Below are 23,229 nucleotides of genomic sequence, written 5' to 3'. Positions count from 1 at the left end.
TCTAATACTACTGTATAGTAGTCAACAAACATGCACATTAATTATATAAGTTACACATGGCATAACATGTCTGTACAGCTCTTTAATCTTCATTGTTGCTCCCTGTAATTGCCATTTAAGTTGTGCTACAAATAGTGACAAATGTTGTTGTGATTCCTGGTGCCAGTAGGTAGCTCTCCTTCAACTTGTCAGTACTGATAGGAACAATGACAGAGTGATAAGCTCCTTCAAGCTGTCCACATTTAGGATATTTGGAGTTTCTTTTAACACAACCAGGTAATCTCACCTGCTGACGTTTCGGTGTCTGTCAGACACCTTCTTCAGAGCTTCTGACTGGAGTACTGCTTCTCACCGGAGTACTGACAGACACCGAAACGTCAGCAGGTGAGATTACCTGGTTGTGTTAAAAGAAACTCCAAATATCCTATGTTCTACCAACCTGATGAAATTATTTTCAGAAAAAATGTCCACATTTAGTTCGTACTTCCTTCCTTCAGAACATCCCTTCCACAACATTGTCTTATGAGACCCTCCAGTGGTCTGTTGTACAGCTCAAGACGATTAAGGAACTAACTGCTTGTAAAATCCTCACACCTACATTGTAGCTGAATTTCTTTAGACTGTGGCTTTTTAAGCACATAATCACAAATTATTGAGGAAATGATCAATACAGTCAACTACAATATTATACAGGTACTGTTAAAGTGACCAATCTCCATTTCTTGGCCAATAAAATAACATTCACATGCTTACTGATACATGTTTCTTCGAAATAATGCAACAAATGTTGATAGATATTACATGGTCTGCAAGGAAATATGAGTATCAACATACAACATAAGATCTAAACTGAGACACAAAACATACTAAAGCACAATAACTGATCTGTGCAAGATGATACAGCATTTCCACAGTTTGGTCTAGTTGCTATCACTAGTCCTATAATTACACAATTGGTAGCTGCTATACAATAGCCTGAGTACCAGCCTTTTTAGCTTCCGTCCGCTACCCAAGCTCCGCTCCCGGCTAAAAAGACTGGGCCTGCACGTATCTGTAACGGCTGGTATTTCAATATTCGGTCAGAATTTGGCCTGACGCGCCGATTGGCTACAGCCTAGCGTCTCGCTCCGCCAGGGAAGGCTTTTCGCCGGCAGCGGAGCTTGGGTAGCGCAGTGGAGCTTGTGTAGCGGACGGAAGCTAAAAAGGCTGGTACTCAGGCTAGCTATACAAAGGTTCCTTGCAGGCCATGTGTGTGTCAGCAGGCCTTTGCTAAGCCATTAGTGGTCCGTAGCTCCATCAGTTGGTATGGTACGTGCAGTTTCGTGTTGGAATGCTCCACAATCAGGTAGCCCCGCCTCGGGGACACTCCTACAACCTTCACCGAGTCACCTTTACGCAACACGCGATCAGACTTCCCAGCATCTTCTAGGAAAGAAAAATAAATATCTTCAAGACTTTTCAAACAGTGGTACCACTCAGAAATCAAATGGTAATGCTTTTTCCATTTAATACAGTATAAAATGTTGCCACCACATGCTTGTAAAACTGGTGTATTATGTCAAGTGGTGGCTATACCAGTGAGTGGGTTGATATAAACACATAGCTATACCAGTGAGTGGGTTGATATAAACACATGGTAAGGCCACAGCAAGTAATTTTTATGGATGACATCAGTGCGCTCATTAATTTTCGCCTGATTTCGAAATAAAAATAAGAAATTTCATTGCCCTCCGACGGTGGTCAACATGCCAAAAATGGGCAAATGTGTCGTGAACGTTGACCGCCTAAGGTGTTTCAATGCATATGAATACCCAGTGTAGTTCCTGCCCATGATGGCACAAGCTGTTTTCTGCATTTGTTCTAGTTAATTGAGCTGTATACACATCTTCAAGTACAGTTTAATGTTAATTTTGGAGTCTGCGGAGGATGTCATCCATAAAATTTACTTGCTGTGGCCTAACAGTAAAACACAAACACAACCATGTCCTCACCAGGGTAGCCTTGTTTCATCACCCTCATCTGTGGGAAGCTCATCTTCATGTTGCCGTTGACTGTGTAGCCACGGCTGGGTGGGACAGGGGGAGGGCAGTCCTGTAGGCAGGAGAGGATGACTTTGTTAGTTCCAGGTACAGGAGAACACAGAGAATACTAAGATAACACCAATTTAATTTCTCGGATTTTTATTTTCCATTTTCCAAAAAAAAATAAAAAATTTAGAGAAAATAAATCATGAAAACAGAAGGCTGGGCCAGCCTTCTGTTTTCATTACTTCTTTTTTTTTCTAAAATTTTTTTTTGGAAAATAAAAATCTGTTAACCAAGAAATTAAATTGGTGTGGCCTAAATAGTAAATGAAAACAGCATAACGAGAAGCTAAGAAACCAAGGCTCTAATCATGACCAATCAACTTAACTTCTTCCAACTGCCTTCTGCCGTGATCAGTACAAATGAGCACAGATTAACTCCTACACAGCACTACTGCTATAATCTTGGAGAGTTATGAAAATTTTAGTTCAGAACAGATAGAAGTCTTACCATGTCCATGCCATACAGACAGCATGTTTGCTGGATAGTTTTTGTATCACAGCGGTCGTGGTTGTTTTCCATCACCGGGATAGGCTGGGGTCGGTTCCTGGCACTGGAAGACAAGACATGAATGACTTTATACAGTAAAGATAACTTTTCAGACTAGTTTTGATACAAGTCTCTTATCTTACACATCGGTAAGTGTTAAATGAAGGTTGAGAAAGTGTAAAAAAAGTCTGTAACAAATGACAGCAGACAGGTTAACCTTCGTACCTGTGAGGTGACCTTGACCTGCTGCGCGACCTTGATCTGGACTTCGCCCTTTTCCTCAGCTCCAGGGACCTTCGTATGGACGGCCATTTCTTCACACACAGCCTCCTTCTGACATAGGCCTGGATGAGAGTGGCGGCCTGGTCCCTCCTGATATCTCGTACACTCTCCAGCTGCTGCCTCGCTCCCTCACTGTGGTGGGCAGACAGTACAGGTGTCAGTCATTAGGAAGGATGTCATGCTTGACTACTGTAATTCTTGATTTGTTAACGGTAACTTAATTTTGACTAACTTTGACTAACATTGGAGACAGTGATGTTTGTTCCCATCGTTAAAATTAAGAGCTGTTTAATACCTACTCCATTTTCCCCCAACCGCTATATTTTCCTGCCGCAATATTAAAGTGATTTACAGTAATATTCTTTGAGAATAAAATGTGTCTATTGCATAAAGGTAAAGATTTTAGAAAAAGGATTAACTTCTGATATAAAAATAATCAACAGCCCTGTGCAGTACACACATCTCAAGGTAAGGTAAGGTAAAGCAGGCATCCTCAATTGAGGTGAAGCATGATGCTTTTTCAAGTAGTTAGTGGTAGTGCAATGCGGCTCGCGTTTTTGGCCAAGCACACCGGGTCACCCCTACTCTTCTCGATAAGTGTGTTGGGTTCTTTTACGTGCAAAGGTTTGATGCTTGAGGCTTACGCCCAAAGCTCCCTCATACACGGGCCCACCGGCTTTACGTCACGGGGCGAGTAAAACCTGGCTCACCTGAGGAAGATGTGTTTTTTGCCGATGGCCCAGTTGGCACTGGTGTAGGGCAGGTCACTGCTGTCTACTGCCTGGAGGAACCCGTCCAGAATCAGCTGCAAGAAAGGCATAGATCTCTATCAGACGGAGGCTCTATGAAAAAATGTTATAATACAGTATTGTAATATTCATTTATAATCTTACTGCATGTGATTATGTGAATAAGAACCATATCAAAGGGCAGTGACATTTCAACAACAGAGCTGAGATCGCTAATGGAAGACCGGACTGAATGGTGCAGAAGGACTCATTGTCTCCCGAGATGACATCACAGATGTCCTCGTTCAAGGTTCAAGGTTCAAAGGGCATGAAGAAACAGCGAGGTCTGGAGTTTGAGATACAAGTTCTTCAGATTGAAATGGCCTAAATCTTTCCGTCAAACATTAAGCGAGGAACTGGAGACACCAAGAATCACATGATGGAAATGGTAAAGCATGCACGAAAGAAAAATGTGTACAAAATAGACATCAAGCTTTCTATATAGCGTGTGTAGTCCAGTGGTTAGCGATCTTGCCTCTGGAACTAGAAGCCTAGGGTTCGATCCCGGCTGTGTCGCCCACCCGACATGCACGCTGCCGGAAAGGGTTGCAGTCCTTAGGACGGGACATTAAGCCGTGGTCCACTGTTCATTGTGCTTTTCCCCGGTACAATGAACCTGTAAATACTGTACATAGTGTCTGTCTTCTCTGTCATGACCAGTGGAAGATTAGCTCATCTGTTCATTGAGTTCATTTGAGCTAAACTGGTTCAGGATCACTTTCCTTTATATAAGTGCCATACAAACGTCCTGTGGCAGAGGCTATGCCTGATTGGTTGTAATGATATGACCTTTCACTGACCTTGCACTCGTCCTGTGGCATGTCCTCCATCTTCGCTCGCCTCCTCCAGGGCACCAGGAATCGGAACCTGTTGTTGAACGTCTTCAGCCGCATTCTGTGGGGATAGCCTGGGAGAGAGGTTCAAAGGGACTGTAAATTATGTATACTCTATTGCTGAGGTATCTTTGGCATCCGTGACTGAACACATAATCAGACACAGCTTAGATCAGCCTAAATGAGGCAGATCAGCATTGTCAATCTAGGGAAGCAAAACAGTGACACCATAAATAGCTGTTTTGTATATTTAGGAAACATTGTCTCCCCCCACTGCCTTCAAAAAAGAAGCCAAACCCAACAATAGTCAACCTTAGTTAACATCAAACTTTCACAGTAGACTAGAAAACTATTTCGATTTCCATGTATTTCCATGTACTTGTTTGTCTGCAATTAGCCTTCGGGTATGAACTTGCAATAAAGTTATTGTTATTATCATTGGCGTCCTCACCTCCTGCGTACAGGTTGACTGTCTCCAGGATGTGAAGGGCCCTGATCTGTCTGCACACGACGTCCCGGGTGAACAGCTCAGGTTCCTCCTGACTGTTGGACTGTGGAAGGGAAGGGTAAAGCTGGCGTCACAATTCATGCGAGTGTCGGCCGACTTTGTAGATCGCCCGAAGCTCGCCGAATTTCAAATTCGCCCGAGCGTCGACCGTAATTTCCAATGAAAATCCCGGGCGATGTCCGTCAAACGCTAAAAACTAAAAATCCCCCATGAGATGGTACCATCTCTTGGACATGGACGAAGTCAGAATCGACTAACCGTTAAAAGGCCAATATTTGGATCAACTTTTATTTCTAAAAATCTCCCGAAGCCCGCGTAATCGACAGGACGCCGGCCATACTTCGGCCGAAAATGCACATTTGAAGCTTGCCAACACGTCAGCCGAGCTGAATTTCTTATTTGTCACGGGGGCTTAAGGACAGTCAGAACAAACAACACTTCAAGTATGCTGTCATCACAGTGCCATTTTGGGCTTGTGCCACATATCTAGTTCATGTTTATGCATTTCTGCAATGTTTACTTTCTTTGATGAAGACCAGACTACATCTAAACTGGCACCAAGGACTTACCCTGATACACCTGACAAAGTGAGGCTTGGCCATGACGATGGTCTTCAACAGATTGTCCAGTCTGGTCTGGAAGTCTCTGGATAGGGTTCTTCTGCCCTCCCTTTGGCTGGAAGGATTACAAAAAGAAATGCATCAACACTGATGAACGTTTCAAAAAGGCTGATGTTATTCAGAACTGATTCATCAGTTTTCCTCAATGCCAGCAGTTTCATGTCAATATCAACGGAGCAAAACACAATTTGTACTATTGTGATTGTGAACATCTAAAGAAGCAGTTCATAGGACTTCAAACTGATAATCATGCTATAAACGACATTCCCAGTCTCCAAGCCTTACAAGTATACTGAAAATACCCGGTATCACTTTCTTCCCAGTCCTGATCAGAGCCAACATTAGAGAACACATGTTGTAAGACACACATACAGCAGAATTGATAAGTACCACGAGCCTTACCCATTGGAGTCGGATGATATTGGTGGTGAAATACGATGTGCCATACCCTGAGGCCCATTCCCACCTGTGGAAAATAAAAGGTGGCAATGAAGTTAAATCTCACTTTTAACTTAAAGCATTTTAGGTCTTTCCTCTTCTTTTTGCTTCCCCTGAATTAATGCTCAGAATACATATGTGTGTGTAATTTTATGCAATTACAAACCACCAGTCTTTACCCCTTATTCTCTTTTATTCTTTATCAAAAATTGCAACAACACAATACACAGTGGAACGCCAGGCAGACAAGCTGTATGGTATATAAGACTGTACTTAAAACTATCAGTGTCCCACCTTGCACTTTCAGCTCATTGGAGTAGAGGTGGGTGACGAAGCCAAAGTTACAGTTGTTTCTAGAGAAGATACAGATGATGTCGTCAGGGACAGCATCGTTGTTGGTGTGGAGGAGGGAGGAGGCATCGTAGGTGACAGGACCGGTGAAGTGTCTGATGGTGAAGCTGGAGGTGTCCGGACCTTCACACTCAGGCTGGGAGAAGCTGGAACAACACAGACTGTTACTACAACCATAGCGTGCGTAGTCCAGTGGTTAGCGATCTTGCCTCTGGAACTAGATTCCCCGGGTTCGATCCCGGCTGTGTCGCTCAACCGACATGCACGCTACCGAAAAGGGTCGCAGTCCTTAGGACGGGACGTTAAGCCGTGGTCCACTGTTCATTGTGTTTGTCGAAAAGAGCTAGGGGAATTTCCCCGGTACAATGAACCTGTAAATACTGTACATAGTGTCTGTCTTCCTGTCACGACCAGTGGAAGATTAGCTCATCTGTTCATTCAGTTCATTTGAGCTTAACTGGTCCGAGATCACTTTCCTTTTTTACTACAGTCAACTGGGACGTATCATCGTAATGAACTTGGCCTCGTACTCTAGACTCTACGTACTCCAGGCTGTTACTCTAGCTACGGGATGGAACAGCCCCACACAACGTGAAGGCTTAATGTGAACCTAGCTACATCTAGACTCTACCTCGTCTCTGGGTCATACTACATCCAGGACCTCTTCCGGTCTCCTCCTGCTGTTCTACACTAGGTCTCCTATAACAGTTCTACACAGTGGTAGAATGTACAGTATCACGAACAAAAGCATCTTTTACTTTCAGCATTTATGAAAGAACCTGCACTTGTAATATGGTAGAGATAAATGCAAATGCTATTCTCATAACTAGTTCCTACCATTCATGACTGCTATGTTGTTCGACCACCCTCTGTAGATAGCCTTCCCATGACGCACTCTGAGTGTGCGCGCCCTCCTTGTCGAGCAGACTGAGTAGCCCTGTTCTCTGACAGGTGATGAGCTCGATACAGGGGGCGTTGTCCTGGCAGTCTATCTCCACATCACAGTAAACACCCTCATCTCTGCAGGGATGGATAGAAACATGGGGTCAGCAAGAAACTTGACACCGTGTGGTATTACACTCCAATGTAATAGCCAATATAGCTTTGAGATAATCTTACCTTGAATCTTACCATTTTGTGGTCTTACTCAGTCTTATGTTCAGCTATTTTAAAGTTTGCAATCTATCAGATAGAAGGGAGGACTTGATGTAGTACTTTAAACACAAAGAGTGTGTAACTTCTGACATTTTATCATTTCTCTTTTCTTTTCTCATCAAAGGTGTAATATAGCGCATATTGAAATCTGTCCGTAAGTAGAGGACTCCCCTAGCTTTCTGAGAAATACACTCGGTGCATGACACGTGTGTATGACTAATCCTGTACAAGGCTGTGCAAGTTGGCACTAAGGCTCGCCATTGCCCCTGAGACTGTTACTCCTTTACTCCATCCTGTGAGACTAATCTTGAAGATGTTGAGAAACGTATAAAATTAGGAACACAGTATGTTAGACAAGACAGACCGGCTCGAGAAATAGAGAGTAGAGAACATGTGAGTTTGGAATAAAGATTGTTTCTCGGCCACGGCAACAACTGGAGTCTGTCTTCACTTTCCACTGGAGAACCTCTCTCTGCTATTTCCTTACAAAGGCATAGATCTATATCTGTTGAATAAGCAATAAGATAAGCCTGCCCACCTGGCGCTCTGTTGTGTGGTCCTGAAGACATGTGTGCTGTAGAAGTGCTGGAGGGTCTCAGCACACAGGTTCATACACAGGTGCTCAAACTGGTTACACTGAAATACAACACAAAAAAAAGATACAAAAATTGTTAAGTTCTGCTGCAGTACCAAGGTCACATACCAGGGGGCCTAAAATTGACTCTGACCTTTGTCTACCTAACACCTACCCACATACCAAATATCATCTTAATCCATCCAGAGGTTCTTGAGTAATGCTGACTACAGTAGTGCGGAAACACAAACAGACAAACTGACACACAGACACACCCTAAAGTATATCTCCATTTTTCATGGAGATGATAAGGCTATCATCAGAAGAAGAAGCACTGCCAGCTACTACAAAAATTGTAATATTCTTCTTGAAATTGAAGCCGAAACAACTACAATAGGTTAGGTAGAATTCAGACAAGCACACCTATCAAACTACCCTGTCATTTGCTTTGTATACAAAATATTCACAGCTACATGGAAAAAAATCAAAAGAGAAGAAGAAAAAGACTTGAGCAGTATTGTAAATGTTGGATGTTCAGTTCTTAACTACAGTATTGAGCATAAGTATGTTCTCTTACCTCCGATGCTTCAAATCCAAACATGTCCACTATCCCAATGACACCTTCACTCATGGCATGCTGGGAACTCTCGGACCTGGCCGACTGGTGAAGCGATGTCTTGGAGGTCGCAGGGGTCAGAGGTCGGTAGCTGTGATGACCATTGGTCATGCCACTGTGACCTGAGGATATAGAGAAAATTTCTGTCATCTACCAGCTGGAAAACTTACTTCATCATTGACTCAACAATTCTCATTTGCAAAAGCTGAATGACTGGACAGCTGTAGTACGAACCTAATTTAAGGTCTCATTTATGTATTACTCTGAGTGGGTACCCTAAAAGAGTCCGTTGCCCAAAAAAATGAACGGCTGCATGTACATGTGTCTATATCGGTGTAAAAATCCCTTTTAGCTAGGCCAGCTGATATCAAGCGTCAAACTGATGAAAGCTTGCTTGTAACGGAAGAAATTAACAGGTAAAGTTCGGCAGCCGCGGGCGAGGTCGGACGTCCACAGCCGGACATTGGCGGTAATTCGGTCGATCACTTTCAGCTGGAAAGTGCCTATTTAGGGGGTCTAGCTAAGTGCCGTTTTTAATTGCCATAAAAAGGTATTGTATGCCAACTGGTAGTTGGCAATTTTTTCAAATGATCTAGGGTAGATGAGCTCAACAGAGAATGAATGACATCGGTGCATTTCCTATAGCTTCATTACGAACGCGCCCATGTAAAACACGTTTTATAACATGTAAGCCTATGGGGCGGAAAAACTCATGAATGAGACCTTAAGAGTACATGTATTTTGTTCTATTTCATTATATCATGTATAGAGTAATGATGTTAGATTAGTACACTAGTCTACTACGGACTAGTATAAATAGTTGTTAATGTTCTTGCCATACATTGATGCAATTGTTGTGCAATAAACTTTGACTTGACTTGACTATAAGTCCCTTGTAGCATGTGGGTTAAGAACTTCATTCTTGATGGTCTGCCATGTGTCAGGGTAGTAAGTTTACCCATTAATTAGGTTTGTTTGGTACAGCTTTAACAGCTGTGTTTGAACTTGACCTTTGTAATCCTACCTGTAACAATGGAACCAATTAGAACTGTGCTGACAGTCCCCAATCCTTCCAAACATTTACACAGCTAATGGAGGTAAAAGACCATATTTCTACAGTGCAAAACAGTTTTGACAATATTCTTTATGTGCTTGGACAGATAGCAAACAACTTTGGCAAAACAGTCTGTCTTGGTTTACAATATCATGGCAAGAAAGAGCAAACTTGAAGAGAAAAACTTGCCAAAGGATCCCGTATATCTTATTCTAATATATCTAAGGGCAAAACTTATCGTTATGATTGTTTAATATCATGCAGTCATATTCACCTGATGATCATTTCACATCATCACCTGACAAAGCATACATGTATGTCACGTACAGGAGGCTGATGACACCATCCATTTAGCATAGACTTATAAATCTTACTGTTAAAGTGTTTTGTCTATTTTCATCTTTCTTGCCCCTAGTTTCCCCTCCTGAGAACTTTTAAATTGCCAGCATATACTTGGTAGTTTGCCCAGACAGTTGACACACTTTGCTGGGCTTTCTCCTGACCCGTAGTCTGGAGACTTTGCAGCCACAGCATGCTAGCACTGTGTGACATTTTTGGCAGTGACCCCTTGCCCATCTGAGTAGCTTTTGTGGTAAGTGTCAGCAAACCTCCTTGGTGTCAGCCACCATGCAATAGCTTTTGGTTTAATATCACAGTGATCTTTTGACCCTTTCTTCTTTCTGAAGGACATAAAAAGTTAGCCTCTACCAGGCTCCGTGCGATCGCTGGGAAAATAGTAGAAATCGGCCAAATAGAGTGAATAGTATGCCAGGGGTAGCAGTCCGCTATACAGTGAAGCTCAATAGCACTGTATAGCAGACGACCCCTGGCATACTATTCACTCTATTTGGCCGATTTCTACTATTTTCCCATCGATCATGCGGAGCCTGGTACTCCGAGGCTAATGAGTAGAATAAATAAAAAATAAAATAAATAAAAATAATAAACTCGAATAAAAAGTAACTATTTCTAAACAAGCTAGTAATTAAGTAATATCTGATAGCAACTGAAACACTGTCCGAAATGAACTATTTCAGGCACTGGCAGTATAATTCTTACGCATGAAATTGACTCTGATCCTCTTCTCCGATGGTGAGAACCAATGTAGTAATTTTTCCTGGCCCTTGCCCTTGTGTCCCCAATGCCATCACACAGACAGAGATGTGTGAATAACAAACTTGCCACATACCATGTGGCTGTCAGCTGAGGGGGGAGGGGCCAACTGTGAGGTTTAAAAACAGACCAGACAGATGGGGCATGATTGACATAGGTCAGGGCAGAGATGTGCATTGTTATTAATAGATGACCTAAGAAAACAGTCCTAAATATGTAATATTTTCAAAGCAATAAATATATTCAGTGGCTTCCTTTCTGACATAGAAGACTATCCAAATCCACAGTCTTGACTAAACAGAGCACATGAACCCTGCAGACCCCCATACACAGCCTAATGAGATGCTCCAGCCAGACAAGTTCAGCTGGTAGGCGGGCTGGGTAACAGGAACCACATGTGGGCTGCAGGCAGATCTAAATAGGGGCCCCCAGTCTCTCTCAGCCAGACTGGTGTGGGGTCATCTGGAAACAAGTACAGTACTACGTGGCATGCTCTGCTGGCATGCACTCCTAGCAACTTTCTATCCCTCCTGGATCTAAAAGATTGGGCGAGTACATAGTTTTCCAAGAACCCCTGTGTAGTTCTGTATCCTTGGACATGCCAAGCTGATGAACTATCTCTTCTGAAAAAGGTATGCTTTGATTCTTCTACCACTTCACTTGGATCTTAGTACTTGGCCTTGTGCTGGCTTTCATTCACATTCATAAATATTGAGAGTGAAAAAACGGCTGTTCAGCAACTTCACCCTTGCTTTGTGTGTGCTTTAACTAATTCTTTGCTTGACTTCTATGTAGTTCGACAGGGTATGATTTGCTTGCCCAAGTGTGCACGTAGATATCTCAAGTCCAGGCTAACTTTCCACCAGCATCAGCACAAACACAACTGGTAGCAAGGAGGTTTAAACCTCCTAGCTGGTAGGTAAAGCCAGCAGGCTAGCCTGCTTTTGACTCTGAGAGTTACTGTTAACAGTGTTATGTATCAGTTTTCATCCAGAGCCTGTTTCTTGTCACATTTCATCCCATCTTGTTTCCCTTATGCTATCTGTCTTTTACTGAAGTGAAGATACGAGGTCATGACCTTTTCACCAGGAAAGTGGTTTGATTAATATCCAACCATTAACTTCAATGTTACATCTAGTCCTAGCTTACTTTAAGATTCCTTCTGTGTACTGATTGAAGCCTTATAATTTGTGGCTAAGTTTCACATGTAAACCTTACAGGGGCCCCAAACATTCCAGAGCCCTGCATGGTCACTCCACAACGATCAGGGCAGTTCACAAAGACTTGGGCAGCATCCTCCTCTTGGGACTAAACTACATAACTACGAAATTGGCCCAAATAGGCTAACAAAAAAGAACTCTTGGGGAACTGGAACTCCTCTGACTAGCTAATTGCGGTTAATTATCCAGCTTATGTTGGCCAATTTCTAGTATTTATTCAGCCTGGGCAAACCTCCTTGGCCTCAGAGAGAGGTCTGCTAAAGTAAAGCCCCCTCCTGCTAGGGTCCAGCTGAAGAATAGGCCCAGTGGTGCTTCGTACTTATTGTTTCCTCTGTTGTGCCACAAGAAACCTTTATCACAGAAGTTTATATCAACAGAAGTGTACCTCTACTAGGCTCTAGGCAGTAATAAGCATGCAGATATCCACAATTTTGACACCATCACCTCAGACACAAATTGTATCCCAAATTTGAAAATACAGTAACTCTATATCAACTCTCAACTCAAGTTCATGATTCAGACCAGCCCACATGAGATCAACATGCAGATTTCTTGGTTGATAGTCATTGCAAATTTTCTTCCTGTTTGCTTGCTGACAATTAGAAGTTAACTGTTGATGGGCCCAGGTCATTGATAGTCAGGGGCACTGTACCAGGTCATTCTCCAACCCTCCTGAGTCCCATAGGAGAGGAAGTGGGGCATTTCTCCCATGGTAATGGGCAGCCAAATTTCAGTTTAGGTCAGCTGTCATGTGTGATGACTAACAAGGCACAGTCTTCTGAATGAAAAGTAGTGATGTTTGAAACTATTGAGCCTGGGTACCATCCTCCATAGTAACTGCTGGCTCAATCTTGTCACTTGCTAACCTTGGTTAGAAAGCGACAAGATGCAAGTGAAAAGACTGAGCCTATGACCCCGTTCACACTCATTTTTTTCAATCGCGATTGAACTATAATCGCGATTGAATCGATCCGATCGCGATTGACTTTTTCAGTGTGAACGCTCCCAATCGCGATTGGAACGATCCAAAACGATCCAATCGCGATTGGATTGTAACTACCTCCGGAGGTAGTTTGATTGGATTAATCGCGATCGGATCCAATCCAATCCTATCAAATTTTGAGTGTGAACCCAACTACGATTCATTCCTTCGCAATCGGCGGAGATTTCGGCTGGTTCCGGGGGTGGGAGGTCATACATGCGGGTACGTGGGGTCATAGTTCGCATCGTGCGGGTTAACAAACCCAATCCGCACGTCAGATCGCTCTTTTACAACAACAACAACTTTTCATCGTCAACAATGCCCAAGAAGAAGAATAAAACTCCGTCAGCAACTTCAGCTGGTGGCAGATGGCGCGATGAGACCAGGGTCCTCATCGCAATCTGGGGGAGAGAGGAGGTGCAAACCAAACTGGGGAAATGTCACCGAAAGAGGGACATTAACCGCACCAAGTGACAATATCTAGCGGAAAAATAGACACAAAACAAGGACAACAAGGACAACAACAACATTTACCAGATTATCGCCGATAGCATGCTTCAATCGCGATCGGATGACGGCGTACTTTAATCCACTTGGCGAAAAGCAGTGTGAACGCAAAAGTTTCTTTGCGTTCAATCGCGATCGGATCGAACAATCGCGATTATACTTCAATCGCGATTGAAAAAAATGAGTGTGAACGGGGTCTATGTTACATGTACTAATTGTTACTAGTAGGAGGGTACCCATGCTAGTTAGATTATAACTCCACAAACTATTACCTTATACAAATTACAATGACATAAATTCTTATACATTTTGTATCTGTTACATTCTACAGCCACCTCCAGCTCCAGTCCGACCATGACGTCCCTCCTCTACACTGTCCTGATCATACCAGCCTGCCTGGTGGTCAGCATCTATAGCCAGGGGTCAGGCACTGGCCAGGGGCCATATTCTGGCCAGGGGAAACATTCTGGCCAAGGGAAACAGTCCGAGGAGGCACCTGAGCAAGGTCAGTGTGTGCGGTGCTGCCCACAAGATAACCCACCAGGTCCTCAGATCATTGCTCTGCCTCAGCAGATGACATCAGAGAAGGGAGATAAAGGTGGGTACCAGGGTCTTATCTGATGATAGTCTTCAGCCAAGTAGAAATCAAGGTCTTTTAGCAACACCATAATTTGGCCCATCAACCCAGTAGTTCAGGGTCAGGGAGGCACTGCATGGTGGTAGCCTCCTCCATCCAACTGAGTAGGTCTTGTATCAGTGGGAGGGGAGCTGCAAAGATCTTTCACATCCACTCATTCCACTCTTTGATGTTGTCAGCAGAAATCTTTCTTCATCAGAAACATCCAATTTCTAATAATATACTAACGGTACCTACTATAATGTATATCTAAGCTGTACCAATTAAAGTGAGGGGGAAGTGGTGGACACTTTTGGACCCTTTACCATTTTGCCACCCGAAATCAGAATGTTGACTCATGACTTGAGTTTGCCTGGGGAAAGGGAACCAGGGTTGCCAACATATTCCAATTTGACCTCAAACCATCCTGGTCCTCTTCCTCCAGGGAAGAGTAAACAAGTTCAGCATCAGAGACATATCTGTTTCTCCAGACTGGTGTTTTGTGCACATCTAAAAAACCTGGCAACCCTGTTTCCCCCCAGGTGACCCCGGCTGGCCTGGTCCTGTGGGTGTGAGGGGGCCAACTGGGACCCACGGACCCCCTGGACTGGACGGAGGCAGAGGACCAAGAGGACCGCCTGCTCCGAACGCCACCAGGCCTCAGGCCGCCTTCTCTGTGTTACGGGCATCTCCCATGTTTGGGGGTGATAGGTTCCAAGCTATCACCTTTGAACACCAGTTTGTGAACATAGACCAGCACTTCAACAACGACACGGGCATGTTTTACTGCATGATTTCCGGCATCTACCATTTCTCTTACACTCTGCACACGTACAATGGCTACGAATCGTATGTGCACCTCATGAAGAATGAGGAAGAACAAGTGATAAACTTTAGTCAGTCTAGCGGCCGCAGCATCATGCAGACACAGTTTGCACTTCTGCCACTGGACAAAGGAGACCGGATCTGGCTACGACTAGCTGCCAGGAATTCAACCGCCATCTTCAGTGACAGCAAAGACTTTTACATCACCTTTAATGGGTACCTGGCAGTGACTCAGGACTATGAACTCAGTAATGTCATACCACAGAAGACAGAACCGAACAAAGCCAATGTACTTGATTGAGAACTATATGGATACCAACGCTACAGTACTACCACATACATTGCAATTTGTACTTTTATAAATGTAACGTTTCAGCTGTAGAAACAGGACAATGACAAATCATTGTGTTGACCGTGGCAAATTTCATAGTTTTGTGAAATGGACCTAAGATATTTTTCTAAGATTCCAATTGTCTTAATTCAGCCTCAAGAAAAGTGAATTACCAGAGTACTTGCTGTTTTAGAAATAAGAAATTATGTGTTGATCTTATTGGTATGGAATAACAACAATAAACACTGAATTGAAAATTTGCACATGTGTATGAATGTGAAATGATGATTTCATGCATCAAAATCAATAAATAAAAGTTATATCAACCAGATTAGAAATTCAGTACAGTAATTGCAAAATCCCTTAATGTTTGGCCAGTGTATAAAGTTGGTGTTTTTAAACCACCATGATTGTAAACCTCAAAACTTAAAGATTTGAAACCAACTGAATCTTCACCAAACAATGTGCTTAGAGCTGGATTGGTATTTTCCATTATATGTAAATGATTCAAGTTCTTGTTGTGCTTGGGAGTGACAAGGCATTGAATGCAATACATGCCAAGTGCCACTACATGGTATTCTCCAAGCAGAGATTTCGATCGAGTGGGGTAGTAGTGGCCAGGGTTTTTTACAGGATTTTTCAGACTTAAAAAACCTCGGCCACTACTACCCCACTGGACCAAAACCTCTGCTTGGAGAATAACTACATGGGTGCATAGCTGCTGTGCTGTGCCAAGCACTGTTATATATACCAGTTGATATATACAAATAAGGCCACACCACTTTAATTTCTTGGTTAACGGAATTTTAAAAAAAATGCTAGATTGGAAAATCAACAGGAAAACAGAATCTCAGAGGAAAGTCTGTACCTCCTTGGTTTCAGGGTGTGAACAGGGTCAGGTGCAAGTTTTCACCCCAGCCTTCTGTTTTCATGATTTTTTTGTGCTAAAATTTAAAAAAAAATCTGTTAACCAAGAAATCAAATTGGTGTGGCCTAACAGACCATAACCTTGGACAAAGGAACAACCAGGGCCATGATCTTGACTGACACACACTGTGATTGGTGATAGGTGGCGTGCTAGTACCAAGTAGACGTCTGAATACCAGATGTGTGCTATTACCAATCCTTGACCTGGTACTTGGCTTCTTAAAACATGCAGAGTTTTTGGATGGTTCCATTTACCACTGATGGAAGCAAGGCTGATGCTCATTTACTTGAAGGTTACCTGCCACCTTTCTTCTAACAACATGTCATGAAACCCTGGGAGAAATTAACTGATTATCCATGAATAAGGTTGGGTCTATACACAGTAAAAAGTAAAGTTTAAGGTTAAGAACCATGAAGAATTCTATTCATTCTACAAACTCTTTTGTTCACAAACCCTTCTATAGACATTTACACAAATTAAAGTCTCACGTCTCACTTCCTAACTAAGATCTAAATTGGAATCTTAGAAAGGCACATGATAAGCCTTAAGGAAAGCCCAGGCTTGTTTCAAGTTGCTAAATCCTCAGTGGGCAGCAGCCCAACAGTGTGTAGCTAGCAGACCAGCAAATTATTATCATATCAAACTTCTGTGACTTCATCATGAGCATTTAGGCCACAGATGGAGACAGAGTTTGAGTCAGACGTATCTGCTTCCTTCCTATGGTATCTTAGACAACCACTGATGAACTTTAAGGACCGGACATTCTGACAGTTGGAATTAATCTAGGTAAGATTTGTGCGATAATGGAATCCTTCTGAGTCTTAATAAGTATTTTGTCTAGTGAACTTTGTTTCTCCCTACTTATACCATACTTCTAGCTGGAGGCAACTGCCTGAAATCTATGACACAAACTGTAATGCTACAACATTTTCCATCCAAAGTGCTTGTCAGGGAATTTAATTTTCAAGTGACAGTACAGTTTGTATTTCAGACTTACTTACCAAGTCATATCAAAGGAAAAACTTTCTTTCTTCAAAGTTCAATACAAAAAGAAAGATGTTGAGCACATGAATGATATACAGTCAAACCTGGTTGAGCAACCACCTGGCGCAGGCAACCACCTGCCTTCAAAGGGAGGTGTACACCTAAAGCTAAGTCCGCTAATGCTTGCACAACAGCAATGTAACTATTGTAAGGTACGTGTACATAACCCACAACATTTGTCTTTGCAGGAGAGCGTGGGTTCCCTGGTAGAACAGGCAAGATGGGACCAAAAGGACACAAGGGTGTGGCAGGACCCCCTGGACCCAAGGGAATAGCCGGCCCACCTGGCCCACAAGAGAAAATCCAGGCATCGGCCTTCTCTGTGGCACGCAGTAAACCCATGGAGGGGACCAAGTACTACCAGGTGGTCATGTATGACAAAGTGTTGGTCAACACTGGAGACCACTTCAACCTGTTCACGGGGAAGTTCTACTGCGTCATCCCCGGCATCTACTACTTCTCCGCCACAGTCCACACCTACAACAGCCGGACAACCTACCTACATCTGATGAAGAACAACGAACCACAGGTCATCCTGTTTGCCCAGGAGGGCGACCGCAGCATCATGCAGTCCCAGACCGTCATGTTGCAGCTGATCGTGGGGGACCAGGTGTGGATGAGGATGGACTATGGAGACCATCTTGCCATATTTGGTGGCGAGGATGATGCCTACATCACCTTCAGTGGACATTTAGTTTTTCCCACGTACAACATGTGATTTATATTAGACATATATATTGTAAGAATGAATATCCTAAAACGTTTTTATACAAAGACTTCGGAATTTTTTTACCTATACACATGTCAGCCACGTGATACATTTCTGTTGTGACTTCAAAACTTATCTGAGACTTAGAAACTCTCCAAAAGGAATGGGCAGTATGACGTTCATGGGCCAAAAATGTTGGCGCAGGCCTCTTACAGACCATTGATGTTCTCAGTGTTTATATCATATTTCACAGAGGGAGACAAAATTAAGTCCAACAGACCATTTCCCAACTGGCTTTTGTCCAGAGGGTCATCACGTTATAATAAATATTTTGAAATGTTGCTCAAGAGATTTACGACTCTCTTCTCTTCAAAGCCTTTGCGGCACGTAGAATAGTAAGATAGTGCAATACAGTAGAATCTGATGTATACACAATGAGATAGAATTGGTTGATACAAGTGTCAGTGCAGATCTTGGCTATTCTTACACAGTGACATACAATGTACATAACAGGTTGCAGGCCTTTTGCAGGCAGCATTACATCACCATCAGGAGGGTTTCAATTTTCAGGAGGCGACAGGGAAAATCCTAGCCTCCTTCGCAGACTTCCTATAACGGCGGCGTATATATTGGATATAAACGGCGGTCGTCCCTCGGCTACATAACTCCCTTGGCTACACAACTCCCTTGCCGGCATTGGAGAACCTTGACCCCCCCCAATATATACGCCACCGTTATAGGAAGTCTGTGAAGGAAGCTAGAAAATCCTGTCTGAAAGTTGGAGAGCATGGAGGTAAATTTTGGATCAAACCCAGCTTATAACCACCCGAAACCACTTTCCTTCTCATTCAGGTAATACAGTACTCCCATCAGGTCGTGTGAAAATTACAGCCCTCTTAGTTTTATAATGTATTCTAGTCAAAACTAGTGAGCACAGAGGTGCACGTTTGCTGGATTCAAACATCACCAGATGGAAGTATTTGGAAGACATCTGGAGAAATATGGGTGAGCTGATAAAAGGAAATTGGGTCAACACTTGGTAATAGAAGACCTTTCTTTCTAACTCTTTAGAGGGTATTAGTTAAAAAGTTAAAATCCTCCCACACCATTATTGATGTATAGGACGGTGCCCATCTCCGTTTCATAGCCCTGGGCCACACTGTGGTGCAATCACTGTAGCAGGGGACTAGTCCACTTATAAAGTCTTTGGTATGACTCAATGTGCCTCTTGTCCAGAGGTGTCCTACCTGGGGCTTGAACCCCAGTCCTTCTGGTCCAAGTAATTTGAACCAGATGTGGTGAGAGACAGAAGCGCAGACCACTACACCACAGGGACACCCCCCTTTAGAGGGTATGCTTGACCGAAACGCCTTCAGACTCTCAAAAACAGCCACTCCAGACAGACAGGATATGCGTACTGTAGTAGTGTAGGCATGTCTCTGGACACATCACTTCTGACCTTCATCAAACAGAGACAGCTGTCTCCATCGTGCGCTTCATATCTCGCTCGGCCATCACCAAGTGAAACCCACTCAATAAACAGTTTGAAGGGGAGTCAGTGATCCTTTCGTCACTGTCTGAATAGTACTCAACACCTTTTGACAGCTGGATACTTTATGACACATGTTAAAAAGTACCACCTCAGATGTTCAATGTATTACTATTGTAAGGATTATAACAATAAACTGACACAAACAGTTTTGCAAAGACAGTTAGACATGTCCTGGCTGGAAGCTGGGACAAACTAAGGTGGAATTCCCAATTTCCCAAAAGTAGGCGTCTTTGTGGGCGGAAATTCCAGTTCCAGACAGTATGTCTGGGTTTAAACCAGGGCCAGACAAATCAAAACAAGGGGGCTTCCCCACTGATGAAATCTTGTACCATGGCCAATCATGACCTGCTAAAGGGCACCATTTTTTTTTACTTCAATGATAAATTTGTTCTTCTTTGCATTTTGCTTCCAAAATCTAACAAAAACTTTCTACCTTGTTTTTTATTAACGGTGACATGAATATGTAAATTATTTTGCCATCGTTACGTGCAGCAGATTTTTAGAAAGTAGTCTTCCATATTTAACTATAGACTGTTCCTTTGGCCCAACTCGGTTTTTTCTAGAAAGATGAAACAAGAGGGAGCACACACAGGCGAGGGAGCGAATTCTATGTATTTATGGAGGAATTAATCCCAGAGGGAAGTCTGTATGCTGGGGATTAAGCTAAAATCTGAATTCGACAAAGGGGCGCTGGGCTGAAACAAGAGGGCGCAGCGCCCCTCTTTCCCAGTTTAAATGAACCCCTGCAAACTTCTGGGTAATGGTTATGAGTAGTTTCCACAAGGACTCACCATTCTGCACGGACTCACTGCTGTCGCTGCTGTTGGTTCCTGAGTTGGAGGCAGGTCTCCTCACACTGTTGGCACGGCGCACGATGGCATTCAGGGTTCTTGAGTAGAGGGCTTTGGCTAGTGCATCCCGGATTTGGTTAGCCTAGATGGAAAGAATAAATGGTAATTTTTATGAAACCCTGTTGCTATTGTTCATTGAAATCTCCTTTATCCCTGTGGGAGGGTATCCTTCCGGATTCATTTCTATGAAAACAATAAGTACAAATGTAACAAGATATGACAGTGACTACCAGCTAGTTTTCATGCTAACTGTTGGTTAACAGGGCATTTATGTAAGTCATTGCTATAGGCAAACACAGATATTTCCATACTTTCTGTCAAAATCACACAAAAGTACTGGATTCTAGCAATGATTTCACACAGGAATGGAAAATATGATGTGAGATTTGACTTACTGTTGCAGCATCAGCCAGTGACTTGAAGACCTGTCCCCTGACATTGTGTGTCCTGGTGGTCAGGCCTCTGTACAGGGACACACCTGACACTCCCAACAAGGCAGCAACTGACTTGATTTCTGCAAGACAAACATTAACATTTACTCACACCTGCCATACCTAGATACAGAGCAGGTCATTTGTGGAGGTATAACTCTACATGTGATTATCCGATTCAATATAAACTCATAGCAATTACCTTCAAAAACTGCATGCCTTAACTTTGAGGAGCAACACACATATCCCTGTCTCAGCACAGCATTTCAAGAAACATGAACTGTTTGGGACAGTCAGAACCAACAGACCATCTTGTTCATTGTGAGTTTCAGTCTTCATCACCATCTACTGGTTTCTGCTAGCATCTACCAGGCTCCGCGGGATGGCTCGAAAAATAGTAGAAATTGGCCAAGTAGAGTGAATAGTATGCCAAGGGAGTTGGCTACGGAGAGAGGGTCCAATATGCCATACTATTCACTCTACTTGGCCAATTTCTACTATTTTTAGAGCCATCCCGTGGAGCCTGGTAGAGGCTAATATCTCACCATTATTCCCCTGCACATCCAGTTCCAGTCCATCCCCCTCAACAAACTCAATATTGCCCAGAAGAAGCACAGCTGCCAGCACCCTCATCACATCAGCAAACGGGATGCCCAACACTGACAGGGAGCTCTGCAAATCAGGACAGATCATAGGTTAATACCTTGAACGAGGACATCGGTGATGTCATCTCGGGAGACAATGGGTTCTTCTACATCACTCAGTCCGGTCTTCCATTAGCGATCGAATAACGATGTGTTTGTTAACAGAACACAACCAATAGTAATATATATGTATACTGTTAGCTTTACTGCTTTACTAACCAAAAAAATATCTTAATAGCATAATTTGGCGAAACAAATCTTTTTCACCAGACTACAACCTGTTCTCTTTAGACAACAAGACAATTTTATCAGGCTTCCTTAAAAAGTTTCACACTAACCAGGATCGTACACAATATATGTGGGACTGTTTCAAAATAAATTTCAAATGGTTAGGCAGAGGTAGAATGCTTACATTACTCAATTATCTTAAATGAACTACTGTAAATGCATTTAAGTTTGGGTGGTTTTTATTTCGTGGTAGGGAGAAAATAGAGCGTTCGCGGTGGTTTTAAGCTCCCGTTTGAAACAATAGTAGCACTACAGTCATAGGTGGGCAAAAAGTTTTGCATTGGGTTTAAGTTTGCGCTGAAGAGTTCACCGCGAAAAACCATGAACATAAAACCACCGCGAACATTTCTGCATTTACAGTATTTCAGGCTTGCCAATGATGGGAAGATAGGGAAGACAGCTGTCCTTAATTTTAATAGTCAAAGAATGTTGCCTTTTCTACTGATGAACTCATGAAGAGTTCACCAGGTTGTATTATTTCAACCAGTAGGTACCCATGTGAGTAATGAGGCTGTTGTAACGAGCTTGAGGCACCTCCTCGAACACGGGACCCCCATTTTTCGTCTCTTCCGAAAGACGGTCCAGCTCCGACAAGGATACCCTTCCCGGGATTCGATCCGGGGTCTCCCGAATCCAACTAATTGGAAACAGGAGGCTCAACTGCGAAGCCGCTACCAATTGAGCTACAGAGACATCCAAGAGTTGGTGTAACAAAGATCAAGGAAGAAAGACTTTGTTCCAGACTCACTCTCCAGGCCTCGAATCTGTATCTGTCCTCCATGTCGTCACACAGGAGCTGCCCGCAGCTCAGGTACTTCAGGTTGTAGGCAGAGTAGCCCTGCAGGTGGAGTTTTACTGCAAGACACAAACTCTGGTGAGAAATTGCTAAACAGTACAGAAGTGCCCCCTAGAGCACAAAGGATGTACTACACATACATGTTTGGGTTCTTGCTGTTAGAAATTCTTACCATGTTTCTGTCTTTTTTCTTGATCTCTTATCAATCACAACCCCTATAAGGCGTATTCCAAATCATTTTTCTGAATTTCATATAATAAGATTAAAACAGTATGTACAATATACTAACATATGCGTGATACCCCTACCAGGGAGTTTGCAGACTATGAACTAGAACTAGAACACATAACACATGCATATACTGTACTGCTGCATTTCATATTCAACGGCCACGCAGAAATTAGCAGGGAATCCAAAGAGCAGTCTCACCTCTCTCCTCAGGTGTTAGACCAGCTAACATCTGGTAGAAGATGTGAAAGTTCTTCTCGTGTCTGGCAGGGTGAACAACTCTGGACTGGAAAACAAAAAGTGTTCAGACTCATCAGATACTGTGCAATTTATGCCAATCCAATATTCGTTCAGCTCACGGCCATTTAGAAC

General features: G+C 43.1%; 2 protein-coding genes across 6 annotated transcripts in view; one reads left to right on the top strand and one right to left on the bottom strand.

The window, feature by feature from the left end:
* Nucleotides 1-120: 120 nt before the first annotated feature.
* Nucleotides 121-23,229, bottom strand: part of LOC136440836 (myosin-I heavy chain-like) — an 88,740-nt gene continuing 65,631 nt past the window's right edge. For 3 of the 4 annotated variants that reach the window (XM_066436966.1, XM_066436969.1, XM_066436970.1), the window contains exons 8-25: nt 23,059-23,143; nt 22,582-22,688; nt 21,447-21,573; nt 20,866-20,984; nt 20,411-20,552; nt 8,700-8,860; nt 8,087-8,184; nt 7,231-7,413; nt 6,337-6,539; nt 6,007-6,070; nt 5,554-5,659; nt 4,928-5,027; nt 4,444-4,550; nt 3,566-3,660; nt 2,799-2,987; nt 2,535-2,637; nt 1,992-2,091; nt 121-1,425 (exon numbers count right to left, since the gene is read on the bottom strand). In XM_066436966.1, coding sequence (XP_066293063.1) covers nt 1,256-1,425; nt 1,992-2,091; nt 2,535-2,637; nt 2,799-2,987; nt 3,566-3,660; nt 4,444-4,550; nt 4,928-5,027; nt 5,554-5,659; nt 6,007-6,070; nt 6,337-6,539; nt 7,231-7,413; nt 8,087-8,184; nt 8,700-8,860; nt 20,411-20,552; nt 20,866-20,984; nt 21,447-21,573; nt 22,582-22,688; nt 23,059-23,143 — 2,259 coding nt within the window. In that variant the 3' untranslated portion in view covers nt 121-1,255. The remainder of the gene's footprint in view (nt 1,426-1,991; nt 2,092-2,534; nt 2,638-2,798; nt 2,988-3,565; nt 3,661-4,443; nt 4,551-4,927; nt 5,028-5,553; nt 5,660-6,006; nt 6,071-6,336; nt 6,540-7,230; nt 7,414-8,086; nt 8,185-8,699; nt 8,861-20,410; nt 20,553-20,865; nt 20,985-21,446; nt 21,574-22,581; nt 22,689-23,058; nt 23,144-23,229) is intronic. The other variant, XM_066436967.1, reaches the window with a different exon arrangement.
* On the top strand, nt 11,236-18,408 carry LOC136440838 (complement C1q tumor necrosis factor-related protein 1-like). 2 transcript variants are annotated; one of them, XM_066436974.1, is made up of 3 exons: nt 11,236-11,537; nt 13,946-14,212; nt 14,773-15,647. In XM_066436974.1, exons 2-3 carry the CDS (start codon nt 13,969-13,971, stop codon nt 15,354-15,356), a joined length of 828 nt encoding a protein of 275 aa, XP_066293071.1. In that variant the 5' UTR covers nt 11,236-11,537; nt 13,946-13,968; the 3' UTR covers nt 15,357-15,647. The 2 variants fall into 2 exon arrangements, with proteins under 2 accessions (XP_066293071.1, XP_066293072.1); XM_066436975.1 differs by lacking the exon at nt 14,773-15,647 and adding an exon at nt 17,547-18,408 and having other exon boundaries at nt 11,242-11,537.

Source organism: Branchiostoma lanceolatum, chromosome 8 (assembly GCF_035083965.1).
Source record: "Branchiostoma lanceolatum isolate klBraLanc5 chromosome 8, klBraLanc5.hap2, whole genome shotgun sequence".
NCBI classification, from domain to species: Eukaryota; Metazoa; Chordata; class Leptocardii; order Amphioxiformes; family Branchiostomatidae; genus Branchiostoma; species Branchiostoma lanceolatum.
This window is presented reverse-complemented; position numbering and strand designations above follow the sequence as displayed.

Bases quoted from the DNA above. Each gene is read 5' to 3' on its own strand.
- LOC136440838 (XM_066436974.1), top strand. From the start codon at position 13,969: ATGACGTCCCTCCTCTACACTGTCCTGATCATACCAGCCTGCCTGGTG. The intron at 14,213-14,772 runs GTGGGTACCAGG...GTTTCCCCCCAG, and splicing joins ATCAGAGAAGGGAGATAAAG to GTGACCCCGGCTGGCCTGGT.